General features: G+C 40.1%; 3 protein-coding genes across 3 annotated transcripts in view; all 3 read left to right on the top strand.

Annotated features, from left to right (window-relative positions):
• tgm1l1 (transglutaminase 1 like 1) overlaps nucleotides 1–5,202 on the top strand; it is a 38,337-nt gene extending 33,135 nt beyond the window's left edge. Inside the window, exon 16 of the transcript XR_006372457.1 lies at nucleotides 5,191–5,202. The gene's annotated coding sequence lies outside the window, so the exon portion shown is untranslated. The remainder of the gene's footprint in view (nucleotides 1–5,190) is intronic.
• dad1 (defender against cell death 1) lies at nucleotides 240–2,702 on the top strand. The gene is made up of 3 exons (XM_044135418.1): nucleotides 240–635; nucleotides 2,042–2,211; nucleotides 2,499–2,702. Exons 1-2 carry the CDS (start codon nucleotides 425–427, stop codon nucleotides 2,170–2,172), a joined length of 342 nt encoding a protein of 113 aa, XP_043991353.1. The 5' UTR covers nucleotides 240–424; the 3' UTR covers nucleotides 2,173–2,211; nucleotides 2,499–2,702.
• pigr (polymeric immunoglobulin receptor) lies at nucleotides 4,650–13,778 on the top strand. The gene is made up of 8 exons (XM_044135417.1): nucleotides 4,650–4,789; nucleotides 5,390–5,734; nucleotides 7,945–8,026; nucleotides 8,212–8,438; nucleotides 11,855–11,933; nucleotides 12,034–12,122; nucleotides 12,237–12,286; nucleotides 12,365–13,778. Exons 1-8 carry the CDS (start codon nucleotides 4,741–4,743, stop codon nucleotides 12,446–12,448), a joined length of 1,005 nt encoding a protein of 334 aa, XP_043991352.1. The 5' UTR covers nucleotides 4,650–4,740; the 3' UTR covers nucleotides 12,449–13,778.
• The last annotated feature ends 1,568 nt before the right edge of the window (nucleotides 13,779–15,346 follow it).

Here is a 15,346-nt window from a genome sequence, read left to right as displayed (position 1 = left end):
TCATACAAAAGAAATAAATATAAAAACAAAGAAAAAAACACAAGACAGGAAAAACAAATTTACATCTAAAGGAAAAAAATACTGTTATTAAATATAGTATGGTAAGAATAAAATATATTTCAAGTATTGGAGATAAAATTAGTTTTGTTGGACTTTATATTACTTATAAATCTTTTCAATCTTTTGCAGTTTTGGTGACAGACATCAATCGCATCCATTCTCTTGCATTTCGACAAAACTGCCACTCACAGTATGGCGAATACGTTGCCGTACAGCCCAAAACGTTCCTTGCTCGTTATTACTAGTTATTCGGAATATATTTGCGTTACACCGGGGTCGCTTCCGGTTTGTGAGGACACGTCACTGATTGAAGAGAAGAAGAGCTGTGCTAACCTCCGTCTAGATTTTTTTAAATAGAAAAATCATGTCGAACTCAGTCGTGTCTGTTATTTCCCGGTTTCTGGAGGAGTACACCACCACGACGCCCAACAAGCTGAAAGTGGTGGACGCTTATCTGCTGTACATCCTGCTAACCGGAGCGATGCAGTTCCTCTACTGTCTCCTCGTTGGAACCTTTCCTTTCAACAGCTTTCTGTCGGGTTTCATCTCCTGCGTGGGCTCTTTTATTCTTGCAGGTAGTTGTTTCTGCAATATTTCTGTGAACTTTTCGGGTCACGAAAAAGTTGTACAACACTTCCGCTTATAATTTTAAGATAGTGTCCTGGCCTCTGTGCATGCTAACTGGCTAACGTAGCTAAAACAAACTGCCATCTGTTTTTTGTGTTCAAATTAAGCTAATTTAGGTTTTTGAAAGAGAATACAGAGAAAGTTACGCGTATAAATAACCACATTTTATTGTTTGTTTTTGTTTTTTACCTTGCACTTGTATAGCAAGGTACAAGTATAGCACAGTGCTTTATTTATAAATAAAGCACTGTACAAGTTTTACTTAGTCCAGAGGCTTCTGAGACGTTTTACACTACTACACTAAAATACTACATTTATTCACCCAATTATACACACTACTGATGGCGGTAAGCTAAGCTGTAGCCACAACTCTAGTTTAGTTTACCCCCAAAAGACTAACAGAAGGAAGGAAGCCACACAACCAACAGGAATAGGTGGTAGAAATGTCTTGTCCGAAGACACGACGGAGATGGACGACAAACCACCAGTTGCAGGACGAACTCCTGAGCCGTTGTCACACCTAACTGAAATAAAAGAAGAATGAAAATATCCTTTATCGTCCCAAAAGTAGCAAAATTGTCATATTAAATGTACATCCATGTCGAAAAGCAAGAAAATAAAAGCGGGTTCTCAAACATGTATTTAACATTTAAGGCCTCGTATTCAAAGGACGTTCATTCCACAGACTATCTATGTAGGTGCAGATCTCAGTGATCTACTGGGATTGAGTGCCCCCTCACACATTTTAGCTACCCTTCCCCTGTGTGTTTGTGTCCATTTGAAGATTTCAGAATGGGCACCAACAATAAAATTGAGCAAAAATTCAAACACAAATCATTTCTCTGTAAAGGAATTCCACCAGAAATGGAAACTGCAGCTGAATCTGCAGCTGGTGGTGAAGACTTTTTTTTTTTTCATTCAGAGCAAAAAGAAATATACTGTGTCTTTGCACAGTGCTATCTAAAATAGTTGCTTATTTCCCAATCACTTTTCATTCCGATGGACACGGTTGCTTACTTTTCCAAGTTGCGCAATGGTTCAAAAACTGATCTACAACAGCTGTTGAATGGCAAAACTAATATAAGGGTAAACTGGAGAAATTATCTCAAAATTAAATATAATTTTCATTTAGATCATTTTCTCTGCTCCCTGGGAATTCCACTGAGAAGCGTAGAACCTGCAGCTGAATCTGCAGCTGGTGGTGAAGAGCTTTGTGTGTCACGAAGTCGAGATGGAGAGCAGAAGCGCGACCAGCGCTGCAAGCTGCAGTTAAAGGTGTTTATTTTAGTGGATAATCAAAGTTAAAAATTAAATATAATTTTCATTTAGATTTTTTTTTCTCCCCCTCTCCCAGTGTGTCTTCGCATCCAGATCAACCCTCAGAACAAAGGGGATTTCCTGTCCATTTCCCCGGAGAGAGCCTTCGCCGACTTCCTGTTCGCTCACACCGTCCTGCATCTCGTCGTGATGAACTTCATCGGCTGAAACGAACGCAGATCTGACTCGCGTTACCCCTTCTTGAAGGTGTTTATTTTAGGCATTTAATCAAAGTTAAAATATTAAGAAGTAACTGTCTTCAGAATCTCCTTAGAGTTTTGTAACTTGGCATGATGAAATGCCTCCAACCATCATTGGCAATTTATTTCTTCGCTCTCACAGAAACGGCTAAAGTGCCACGTTTTATTTTGCTTGGGTGGAAAAAAAAAATAAATTTATATATATTTAACTCGCCAACAGCAAAGACCACATTTCTTATCTCCAAATCAATTAACTCAAGCTCTAATTTGTCTTTCCTCCCTTCCTCCCCACAGATCTCTAAAGAAGCCCTCAAATCTCTGAAAGACGGTTTTTCAGCAGCTGATCTGGACGACAACATCCCGGCATCAACACCGAGTTGCATGCTACGTCTGACAGTTGATGCAGTACAATTTTCCTAATGCAATGATTTTGTTATGTTGACATTTGTAAAGCATTCCCTTTTCGCACTGACATAAATAAAGCAAGTGTAACGGTGACCTTGTCTCTTTGAATCGACGGTAGAAGTTATACAAGTGGAAATGAATTTGCAGTCCAGATAAGAGAATTTAGGGCTGAGAGAAGAAACTCTCGGTCCTTGGTGATTTTTGTTCATTAAAGTAGCTGAGTAAATGTTGCATAAATAACAATGATAAAAGATGTCTCCAAAGTTTAATTGCATTTATTCTGTGTTTTTAGAAAATTAACTCGCCACACGTTCTTTAAAGTAATCAAATCTGAGGTCTCGTTTAACCAAATTAACTGAATTTACATTCAGTGGTCACTCTTATTTTAGTTAAACTTATTTTTTTATACTTCTTACGCCATCTTGCCTGATATTTTCCCCCCTCCATAAAATAAAAAAAATCCATGCTTGGTTATGGCGTGAATTTTTACAGGTACATCTCAAAGAATTAGAATATTTTTTTAGGATTTCAGTAGTTTTATCTGTAAGCCGTAATCAACAAAATTACAAGAAACAAGGCTTGAAATATTAGACCAATAAATGTGTTTCACTTTGTTAAAGTAAAAAAAAAAAAAGTTAAATCATTCTGTAGATTTTTTTTTTGACTCATAATTTATTTCAAATGTACCTGTATTTATTTTATCACAACTATCATAAAGTTGTAAGAAAACTTGTTTTCTTACAGTTTCTAAAAGTTGATCAAAACCAGCAAATTCAAACAATCCCCAGGTTTTACTGCCAACCCTTACGGATTTCCCGCTAAATCTGCAGAAAGTGGATCTTAGTTGGTTTACGTGGCTTTCAAACCTGTTTGAAAACACAGTCTCTTACATATAATTGATAGTGCTGGAAATCCTTACGGTCGAGACTCGTCCATTTTTTAATGTCGAACTGAATTTTCGACAGAAATGTTCAGTAAAACGTTGTCGTTTGCAGCACAGAAATCGCCACATTGCTCCATAGCCTTGCATGTTACTTTGTCAAACTTTGTGATCGGGAGTAAAACCTCTACACTTAGGGACAAATCATTTTTGGTGATGTGATTTGATAAGAAAAAAAAAATTAAATTGAAGCGTTTGGCCATGATGACAATTATTACATTTGGATAGGAAACGGAAGAGCTGGGTGTGAGCTGGGTGTGTTGCTGCCAGGGCCCCGGGGGAATTGGTGCATGACGAGCGTCAAAAAAGTCAAAAAAGTTGGACACAAATGGGCCTTCGAAACGGACAATTAGCCTTAGCATGCTGTCAAACTAGCTACAAAGTTGCGTTACGGACAACAAAATGAATATTTTGATGTGGCCTTTATTGAGATCTAATCTCAGTTTGATAGAAAATCCGTGTCCAGGTTTTAAAAGGTGTGTGTGTGTGTGTGTGAGAGGAATGGGCCAGAATTGCAGCAAACTATTGAAGGAAGCTTCAGGAAAGCCACTAAGAAAAGGTGAGCAAACTGAATTTTGATCAAGTGAATTAGAATTTCACAATTTCACCAAAGAATTCGTTAATGCTGGCTGATCTATAACAGGATAAGTTTATTTTGATGTAATGTCAGGCAGTGAGAAAAATGTAGTATAGGCCTACGTATTTAGTTTTAGGCAAGATATCTAGTAAACATCTTGAATAACTTCTTACTGAACTGCATATATTTTTTGTTAAGTGGTCATACAACTTATGGAGATATTAAGTCAACGTTTTGAATTTCCCACTGTGAACTTCCATCCCCAGTAGGATGGAAACTGAAGTCAAGTAGCTGGAATGATGTTCCGGCTGAGCATGCCGTTTCAAAATAAAACATTTAAGAAATTCCACCTTTTCCACAAAACCTGCTTTTGATGGACGACCAACAGGCAATTACTTCTGTGACTTTCTTTTCCCAATGATTTCTCTCCTACATTCATTCCACTACCATCTGAACACTTCCCTTTTGTCCGTTTGGCACCTACGTGGTTAACATCTGGAACATCTGGATCCAGCTTTTGGTCACATGACCAGCGGGGGGGAGACACTGCGGAACCCAGATCCCAAAGCTGGGTGGTGAGTCTGCTCAACAAACTTCAAAAGTGAAGTCAAAACATGTCGCAGCTCTCCACAATCACCCTCTTCTTGTTACCATGGATTCCAGGTATGAGTGCTGAGGTCAGAAACTGATCCGCAAAAAAAAAAAAAAAAGTTTAATACAAAGGATGATTAATGCCTCTGCTGTTGCCTCCTCACTTTATTATTGTGCACTTAGCAAACACTAGCGCTTTGTCATAAGATACTCTTTGTGCTTCGCTTCACTTTATCATTTTATTCCATTTCTACATTAATCATTTGTGGGGGGGAGAGACTGGCTTGAAAGTTGTTGAAGCTGCTGTTTTCCGCTGGAAGGCACCGAGAGATTTAATGTTTTTCCAAGTCTGGCAAGCTCTCACAGTGTTTGGCTGCAGGCGGTGGCTGTGTTTGAGGTTGGTTTTGTTAGCCCTTTAATCCTGTGAATTATAGGAAGGATAATCCGTTTTCAGAATAACAAGTAAAGGGAAGTTAAAAAGAAGAAAGGAACAAAACCCCGTGCCACAAAGGAAACCCTTGCAACAAATATGGTCAAGGCCACTTTCCCTATTCCATGCAGCAGATTAGAAAAAAAAAAAAAAGTCCCCAAGAAATAACTTTCCTGTTCCAGCTGAACCTTTACTGAAGATTAATCTTGTGCTCAGCATTCATCACGTCCCCTTTCTGCCAGCCTTTCTCTGTAAGGTTACCACGGAGGAAGAGTTTGCCGTCCTGGAGGGGGGCTCCCTCACCATCCCCTGCCACTACGAGCCCCAGTACGCCAGCTACGTAAAATACTGGTGCCGGGGGAGGACCAGGGACTTCTGCACGTCGCTGGCTCGAACCGACGACCACCACCTGGTCGACCCGGCCGAGAAGAAAGTGAGCATTTTCGACGACCCGGTCCAGCAGGTGTTCACCGTGACCATGAAGGACCTGAAGGAGGGCGAGTCGGGGTGGCACATGTGCGGCGTGGAGATAGGTGGCGTGTGGGAAGCTGACGACACCGCGTTTACAAACGTAAAAGTGATTCACGGTGAGTAGTGGAGGGATTTTCAACCTGTGGTCACAACCTGAATCGGCTTTTTGAAGCACAGATATGGGACGCCATTGATCCCTTAATTTAGTTCAAAATGGGGAACGTGTGTTTATAAATGAAGCACAGCAAGATTGAAATAATTCATGTTTCTCTTCATTTTAATCACTCACAGTGATTAAAAAAAACAACCCAAACTCAGGTGCTCAACAAATGAAAGGTTGCATAAAGCGAATCAAATTTAAATAAATATGTATGCTAATTACTAAATGTAGACACGGCATAGCAAAGTAGGCGTCAGGTGGATTGACATTTGCCTGGTAGACAGTCACTGACACCCTCCACAAAGAGGGTAAGCCACAAAAACCAACTGCTAATATAGATTTTTCTTTTTATAGCCTATGCTATAAGAAAACATATAAATAGAAAATTGAGTGAAAGGAAATAATCCCTGGTAGACTGTTGTCAAAAATGTACCTTAAACACCCTCTGGTCTTCTTCCAACCAAGGAGGCATGTATGTTCCATGAATGCTGGTTGATGCATATTTTACACGTATTACGAATTCCACTGGAAGCACTTTGCTGCTATTCTGCAGTTGTTGTCATGCCCAGATATGCCTACATTTGCCAACTAATTACCATTATCTAAAGCTATAGAAAATGCTTGTATGTTAAAAGACATAATTTACATTTAACTTAGCGCCTGCTTCAAAACAAACTACTGTCGTGGAAAAAACCCCAAACTATTTCCAAGCACTGTTCAGGTAAAATCACTCAATCAGGTTTATTTATATATTGTGCACAATACAGAGAGCTTGTAGGACAATCAGTAATGAATCAGGTCGGGATGAAAAGCTCTCCAAGCTCTGTCAGGCAGGGACAGCACATGAGTTTTATACCAGAGATAAAGAATTAACAACAAGGGGAGAGACAGCCTGGTTCCGATGCAGCTGTAGAAAACAACGTACAACCTTCTACATGAAACCCAAATAGTTCTTTTGGTGAGAGTTCATAAGCATTTCATATGACATGACTAGCAGATGTGACCTTATTGTAATTTTTCCATGACACTACATACATCTTTAATCTTTTATATCCGTAAATAAAATAATATACAAATGGGTTTGAGCACCTCTGAGCATTTTAAGGTGAAAATAAATGCTGCGTTTCATTCGGAGTTCAGAGGATCAGTGCAGAGGCACGTAATCCGTCTTGCTTGAAGTCCAGTGGAAAGTTTCCACAGTCAGTGATGATTTGTGGAGCCACCTAATTTTGCCTGTGTTGGTCCTACTGTGTTTTATCATTTACCAGGACATTTGAGATCACATTTTGCGTCCTTCTGCTGAGAAGCTTTATGGGGGTATTGATTTAATCTTCCAGCAGGACTTGGCACCGGCTCGCACTGCGAAGAATACCAAACACCCGTTTAATGACTACGGCAATGCCGTGTTAGATTGGTGAGCAAACTGGTTTGGCTCGAATGCCATGGAAAGTCTGTGGGTACATTGTCAAGAGAAAGACTGCAGACACCAGATCAAACAATGAAGATGGCCTGAAGGCAACTATCAAAGCAACCTGTGCTCCAGAGCTGCAGGCCGACTGCCTACAAGCCATGCTGATGCAGTCATTCACGCGACAGGAGCTCGGACCAAGTATTGAGTACATATACTTTACAGTACACAGACTGCATTTTTTTTGATTTGGAAAATTACATTTCATTGGTCTTGCGTAATAATTCAAAACTATTGCACGCCACAATTTGGGGTTTCATTAGTTATAAGCCACAATATAAGCATCAAATAAACATTTAAAACATAACATTAGGACCACACGTCATACAAGTTTGACTTTTTGAACCAAATTACCGAAATAAATCATTTTTTATTTATTTTTTTTTCTAGTACTATTGCTATTTTTATTCTTGTTACTAATGTAATGCAACTAAGGGCGCTATATTTTTATGCGTTTAGTTTTTCTTCTGTATATCATACCATGCTTTTTTTTCCATTTATGAACCGTATCAACTAAGACACTCCAGCCTCTGACTACCTTCAGGACTCCTCTTCTGATTTCTTTTCACACATTTTCTTTTTGTTTCTGTTCACCGTCCCTTAATGCCTTAATTTGACCTTAAGTAGACTTTTTCTATGACATACAAATGTATTTAGACGCCCGTGCTAACGACACATTGTCCTGATGATTTCTGCAGGCATGTCAGCTGTGAACCCCAGGATGAGTGGAGCAGAGGGAAGCGCCGTCACAATCGAATGCCTCTACAGTGAGAGATACAGGCATTTGACTTTTTCTTCCGTTCCAAATACCACCGGGCTGATTTCACACGAGACCGACTTGCTAAAGCACCGCCGATAACATTTCACATTCGCGTTTGACGGCCGGAAATCTCTTCACTCGGGTGAGAGTACACGGTGGAAGACCGGCTTTCGGTGACTCCCCCCCTGTGTCTGCCTGCCAACAGAGGAAGCGAGAAGAAGTGGTGTCGGAGTGGCGACTGGAGGTCCTGCCTGTCGACAGGCTCTGACGGGAGCTACGAAGACTCCTCCGTGGCCATCAGAGATGACAGAACTGGGGCTTTCACTGTAACCTTTAAGAAGCTGCAGCTGAAAGACACGGCGTGGTACTGGTGCTCTGCAGGGCAGCAGAAGACAGCCGTGCACCTGCTGGTCACGCCCCAACCCACCACCGGTAGGCAGGCGTTCAAAAAAACAAAAACAAACCTACGACATCTGCTCTCCTTGCAAATCCCTGCGTTTAATCCGTATCTCAACATGTAATTCCATATGATAAATTAGGAGCCGTCGCAGTGCTTCTCTGAATTACTAATAAGCCTGGAACTTTTTCCACATGTTGCCATAAGGATGGCTACAGGTGTTACTGTACATCGTTGTGATTCTTTGGCACACACACAAAAAGTAGCGCAATGTGGTGAAAGGGAGGAGGGGGGAAAAAAATAAAAAAAATATTTTACAAAATTCTTCTTGCAGCTGAAGCTCAAACTAATCTGAAAAAGTGTAATGGAATTTCAGTGTAAATCGAGTTCTTTATTTTTTTTCCTGCAAAGGCTTCAGGGATTTGTTAGAGAACATTAACTAACGAGCAGCATAACGCACACAAAAGAACGGAGCAAATAGGCCAGGGATCCTCCAAAGATTACAGCTTTTTCCAGAAGACATTTGGAACAATGGGATAGTGGAAGTTTCCATTGTCCAAAACTGACAGGTCCAGCCTGTCAGTTTTGGTTGTCCACCAAAACTGACAGGCTGGACCAAAATGCTATACACCACCCATGCTCTGTTCCCTGAACATGCCATTAACCTGCCGGTGTGCTTTTTCTTCAGCAGGAAACAGGGGGGGAAGTTAGACAGAGTTGATGGCAAAATGGCAAAACTAAGCACAGACCAATGCAGGAAAAAAAGCCGGTTACAGGCTGCAGGGCCACAAACATAAACATAAAGCCTGGCCTATTAGTCCAGGGCTACATCCAACTGGTAATCTGTGGCAAGTCTTTAAAACTGATCCTCACGGACATTCTCCATCCAGTCTGCGTGAGCTCGAGCTAATTTGCATAGAACAGTGAACAAGAACTTCAGTTTGTAAATGCGGAAGATGACAGAGACGGATCCCAAAATAAGTGAAACAGTAACTGGAGATTTAAGGGTGGTTCAGTCAACAACTCAGGTAAATGGACACCTTCCTTTTCACATTTTTGTTGGCAAAAAGTGTTGGAGGCCATCTTACTTTTTCCTTCCACTTTGTGGTTCTCCTCAACATAGAATCCATCACTTAAAATTCTGGTAAAATTAATTGACGGTGCTAGTAATGTGACACGATGGGAAAATGCTAGAGTAAAAAAATGCTAAAACCGTTAAAGAAAGTAAACGGGAGGAATGGCTTTATGGGTTCGACTTGGGCATTAGTTTGGTAGCTATCTAGTTTACTAAAATCTACGTGAAGATAATGGTAAATCTCTAGCGACATTATCATTTCTCTTTAATTCCAATTTTTACTCTTAATAATAGAACTGAGCCGTTAACTAAAAAGGTATTATTCGTACTGCGCTCTTTCATGGAAAATCTCATTGATGTATTCAAAACATTTAGTGTGAAAACTTCCACAGATCACTGCTTTACACAGCAATGGTATTTTCATGAGAGGCAAAACTGAAAAAAAGCACAAACAAAGCTTAATTCATGTCTTTAATAGTTTGCAGTGCGAACGTTCATTCCCAGACTAAAGAAAGGCTAAACGAGAGTCTTCATATTGTCCAGGGAATATTTGCTCCTGAAAGGAAGAAAATGAAAAAACGCCGAGCTGTCGTGTTTGGATCAGGTTTTGCGTTTGTCAAGCTTGAACTGTTCTGTTCTTGCAATCAATGAATCCTTTTAGCTCTCGAGCTGCTAAAGTGAAGCCGTGTAGCTAGCATGCTTTGTTGCTTCTGAGGTCTTTTAAAAGTCGCCCATTTATTCTCGTTTTATTGTATTTGAGAATAGAACAGCTTACACGAGAGAACAAAAGTGGATCTGCTGCACTGGCGTTATCTGCCGTTATTGTCAAAACCTTTACAGGGAGAAAATGGGGATTGCAAACAATGAGCCAGACGATGCGCTCAAGCTAGCAGGCCTTTTTTTTAGTTTCTCTGCCATACTTATAAAGTCAAAGCTCATAGACAAAAACTCTCAGAAGTGCTGCCAAATAGTTCCTACCAACAATATTATCTACATTTCTTTTGTGCGGGAGCCATACTGGATAAGTCTGAGTTACTGGGAAACCTTTGATTTTCGCAGTCAGAATTCCAACTGAGGAGACCTTTTTATTTTATAATCGGCAGTGTTTTGAATTAGACCCGCTGCTGCAAAGGTAATGCGTCTCGAAAGTCAGGTTAGAGAGATAAAGTTAAGGATAATGCATTGTTCTCGCTCATTGAAAGTTGTATTTTACAGGGGAACAGTCAGGAATGGCCTTGAAGTCAGAAGTCAAACGCAGTGGAAGCTGTAGTTTTAAACTCATTGTGAACTTAATAGCGCTTCCACCACTTTAACGCACCTTCCGTTACTTTCTTTAGCTTTAAACAAATACAATTACAAGATAGGCGTTGTTGTTGGATTTCCAGCTCGGTATTCCAGCTCCAGTTTGGAACTGAGTGGGAAATCTCAGATGACTTCCTACTTTTGAAAGCAGCAGAAAGCACCATTCGTTCTAACTTTGTTCATTTTTCCCTGTGTCTATTACAGCATACAACTTATTTCCTCATTTGCCATTTAAACATTTACTATTGCAATAAAATATGTGTTTAGTAGCATGTGGATTTAAAAGTCTTGCAGGTTATCTATTTTTCCAATTCTTATTTCTCTGGCTACGATTTTAATCTCTAATTATTCCTTTTCTGCTAATTAATGTAATGAAATGACGACGATCGACTAAATACAACTAATAACTTACTTTGGCAACAAAGGCTGGACAAGCTGGAACTGAGTAACCATGGAGAACCAACGGACTGCTTCGGCGTAGTCTGGAATTGGAAATCTCTGTACGTTGCAGATTCGTTGACACTCATGTTTGTCGGCTGAGATTTTAAAATGACATTCAAGTCTGCTAAAACAACATCGGTAATGAAGAAAAAGCGCCGCCACAGCCTCCAGTCCTTTGCGCAGCTCTCCCAGATTCAGTTCCTAGCCCCAGGCCGTTCTCTCTCTCTCTCTTTCTCTCGTCGCCCTTCTTCCTGTCCATCCACTGTTCATTAAAGACCACGAGTGGCACAGAGACCTTTAAAAATAAGGAGGAGAAAATAATTCACTTGAACTTCTTAATATTTTTGCAATCGTTGCTCCTAATGTCCATTTTGTAGCCATTAAAAAGCAAATAAGCGTTTTAATGGACATCCATATGTCATCATGTTGTGTAGCAGGAGCATCTGCTGCAGTGCACAGATTTTTTCATAACACCTGTCAAGAATATTGATGTCCTACATCGAGTTTCTATTGCACAACAAACTCTCTTGCGCTTGGCACACTACTTCAATTTTTCTTTTTCAATTTCTTCTTCTTCTTCTTTTTTTTTTTACCTTAAATATATCCGTCTAAATGCCGCATTGTCTCTTGCAGTCCCACCTGTGTCGGGCCAGTCCTTCCCAGACCTGCCTCCAGCCAAACCCATCACTAGGGAGACCTGGAGCAGCCACAGGTAGAAGCTTAGTATCGCTGATTTGTGCTGTGCCTTCGGTTTCAGAATCAACGTGGATTGCCTCAGCAGGCTGTGTATCTGGGTTTGGTTTTTTTTCCAGTCCCATGTTGGCATCCGTGGTGGTCTGTTCATCTGTCATTTTCCTGGCTGTCGTGGCCATATTGGCTATAAAGTTCTGGAGGCTGCACAGTAAGGCAACTCGCTTCCTTAAATGCAATTGCGCGACGATTTCATCAAACGCAGCGAATAAAGTCAGAAAATTTGGTAATTATTACTTGAAATGCTTTCGCTGTTCACTTCCAGAGAGCGACCGGGTACCAAGAGACGTCGAGGAGATGAGGGCGAAATTCAGCGTAAGCTCCTTTTAAACAGGCTTAAACTTGTTTTGTGCATGTGATTTATAGAATATTGTTGTGGAATGTCTCTTACAGGGCTGTTCAAGAGAAGCAGGTGACTTTCAAAACGCGGCAGTACTTTTCCTTAACAAGGATTCCCAAGATGTGCATGTGTACTGATATCTGATGTTCTGCAACGTTTATTGTTACTTTCACAAACTGAATGTAATGTTTTTTTTTTATTTTTATTATTATTACCTTCCACTTGTCAGAGCATGCACCCTCGATGTCATTGTGTTTCCTTTTGCGCTGGGCACCACAGTACACGTTCATCATGCGCTGCTTTCTACAGTTCAGCTTTTACAAATTTGCACCGCTTTCATGCCCCCCCCCAAAAAAAAAACAAAAACAAAACATGGATGATGTTCACATTTGGTTCAAATCTGCCTGTTGTACTCAACAAATTACTCATCTATTCAATCAGTTCTGTGTGAAACCGGTTCAGGACGTTCAGAGGGGAATCTAATAACTCTATTACCAGTTTTAGCTTATTTAAGGGGAATCTTTGTTGGCTTTACAGCGGCAAGTTATCTTTGTGGAAGAAATTATCTTCCATGTTAGATGAAAAGATTTTGGACCAGAGGGTCATTAAGCAGGAGAAACCACATAACTGCTTTCTAAATGCGCCAAGAGGCCAATTTTAAACTTTGAACGACCACTTCGTCAATACCTGAACCACAACGGTCTTTAATGAGCTTCACTATTTCTGATAACAATAAAAAATAAATAAAAGTGTGTATAAATATTTATTTGGAATCATGCCCGGAGCTCGCTGAAACGAAATCGAGTTGCTCTTGATTCGTCTTGCTCACAAAATATGGGCCATGGGAACCTCTGAATGAGAAAGTGTCACGGCTGCCCAACCTGCGCAAATAAGATCATAACATTATTTGAAACTCTGCATTGAATATTGCTGGTTACAAATTGATAACCCCCCCCCCTTCATTATAAAACAAGGGGCGGGAAGAGTTAGTCCAGTCCATTACACAGAATTTCTTTTGCATCACGCAGACGACCTGGAGTGTGTGAGATTTTTATTTAATGAGGCCGTGCCTGCAGGATGCATAATGCTACCAGGTCAGCAACCCCTAGCACAGCTCTGCAGTGCGAGCCTTTTGTTCCACCCGGGATGCTCTCGATTCGTATTATTACGGGGTTTGTTTAGCGTATGTTTTTTAAAAATTTTTTATTTTTCTTTTCTACCCAATAAATGATGCAGTGATTATATGTACTGCATCATTTATCAGCAGGGAGCTGGTTGGTGTTTTAGAGCTTCCTCCCCTCTCCCTCCTCATATAAAATCCATATTTTGCTAAATAAAAATGTGCATATTTGCTGTTAAGAGTGTTTTTGTCATTCAGCTCCACATATTGAACGCAGGAAGGCGATCATATTTCAACAGAACGAGGCAAGCGTGAAAATAAACCAATAAATCAATAAGCACTGCAAAGACGTTTCTTTTTTTCTACTGTTGTGGGAATTTATCTTTTCGTTGTTATTGCATCCCAATTAAATGAACAAATAGCACCAGTTATGATGCTGGGGAAGTTAATGAGTCCTTAGACTCCGAAGACAAATGGCCGAATGCAGAGTTTAGTTTTTATCTTCACATGAGGAAGATCCGAGCCTGTGTCGCTGCTGGAGGGAAAAAAACAAAAACAAAAAAACACCAAAAAGGAATATTTTTTAAAAAAACCAAAGTGAATGAGTCAAGGCCATTTTGTATTCTTGTTGCAAACAAGAAAGCAAGAATTCATTCAATAAGAAAAAAACCCAAAACATAAGTAGCATGACCACTCTTGTCAAATGATGGGAAAAGTTCCCTTGAGACAGACTCATTTTCAGGAGGAAGGACAAAAAAAACCAACAAAAAAACACATCCAAGCTACAAAAAGAGAGAAGAATCCTCCCTCATTTTCATGCTTGAAATACCTTGTTCTCATTACCGACCGCAAACAACATGTTGGAATAGTAAATTGAACAGGCTAATGAGATTGTCAAAGGAGCCGCTGAGCAAAGGCTGCACTCAATCCTGACCAACGTAAATCAATATTTAACTCCTCTTTGGAAAAAGACCAAACAAACAAACAAAAAAAAACAACAACAATAAATGCAAATAATAAATATTGTTTGACGGCGCGTGCATGGACATTGCCTTGAAGAAGCACTCATATCTGTTGGACCTCTGCATATTTTGCTGTTACAACCGGAAGCTTTGACAGGAAGTGATGAGCTGTTAAGGAAAAACGTAGGCTGCATGGTTTTCAAGCTTACCTAAAATCATCATCCCAAAACCATGACGTATATTTATACTCAGGTCTCCTGGGTTAGCACTTGGTAGTTAGGAATCTAGCAGCTCAAGTTAGTTAAACCTTCATTTAGTCAGGAAAAACATTAAGAGCAATTTCTTATTTACAGCGTTAGCTTGAAAGCTAAACGGGAAGCTAGGGGAAGAGGACAACATCTACATACATACAGTGAGCAATGGGTTCAGTCTGCTAGATGGCCTTTAGTTTGTGTTTAAAAGCAGGAAATTGAATCCAACTATCAAGATGAAGTGCATTTTGGTCAAAGTTTTGAAGCAGTAAAACCCAAAAACAGAAGATTTGGTTTTATGGGGTTTCATGGGATGAAAGTATTTCTTGGCTTTTGTAAAAGCCGGATTGAATGACGGCTGCCTGCGGATCTTCATTTTCAAGTCTTGCTGAGGATTCGAATTTGGATTTAGGTCTGGACTTTAACTAGGCCATCCTATCACATTACAATACTTTGCACCAATCTACTGGTTCTTGTACAACTTTTCTCCCCGACGTATTTATTGTACTCCTTGGTCTTCACGGTGAAGCTTGTTGACTAATAATGACTTTTAACAAATCTTCCCAGAAGAAACGACACACAGGTGGACTCTCTTGTATTTAGAGGTAACAGAGTGAAGGGGGCTGAACACCGACATGTTTTTATTTGCTAAAAAAAAAAAAGAAAAGAAAAAGCGGAAAACATGTATCCATCCCAAGGGAT

Source organism: Gambusia affinis, linkage group LG12, assembly GCF_019740435.1.
Source record: "Gambusia affinis linkage group LG12, SWU_Gaff_1.0, whole genome shotgun sequence".
In the NCBI taxonomy this organism is placed as follows: domain Eukaryota; kingdom Metazoa; phylum Chordata; class Actinopteri; order Cyprinodontiformes; family Poeciliidae; genus Gambusia; species Gambusia affinis.
The sequence above is the reverse complement of the archived record's forward strand: the minus strand, read 5'-3'. Positions and strand labels throughout refer to the sequence as shown.

What these genes read in the sequence shown, in the direction of transcription:
- dad1 (XM_044135418.1), top strand. Translation starts at nt 425, where the DNA reads ATGTCGAACTCAGTCGTGTCTGTTATTTCCCGGTTTCTGGAGGAGTAC. An exon ending in GGGCTCTTTTATTCTTGCAG is followed by an intron (nt 636 to 2,041) that starts GTAGTTGTTTCT and finishes CCCCTCTCCCAG; the next exon opens with TGTGTCTTCGCATCCAGATC.
- pigr (XM_044135417.1), top strand. Translation starts at nt 4,741, where the DNA reads ATGTCGCAGCTCTCCACAATCACCCTCTTCTTGTTACCATGGATTCCA. An exon ending in CACGCCCCAACCCACCACCG is followed by an intron (nt 8,439 to 11,854) that starts GTAGGCAGGCGT and finishes TGTCTCTTGCAG; the next exon opens with TCCCACCTGTGTCGGGCCAG. An exon ending in GAGACCTGGAGCAGCCACAG is followed by an intron (nt 11,934 to 12,033) that starts GTAGAAGCTTAG and finishes TTTTTTTTCCAG; the next exon opens with TCCCATGTTGGCATCCGTGG.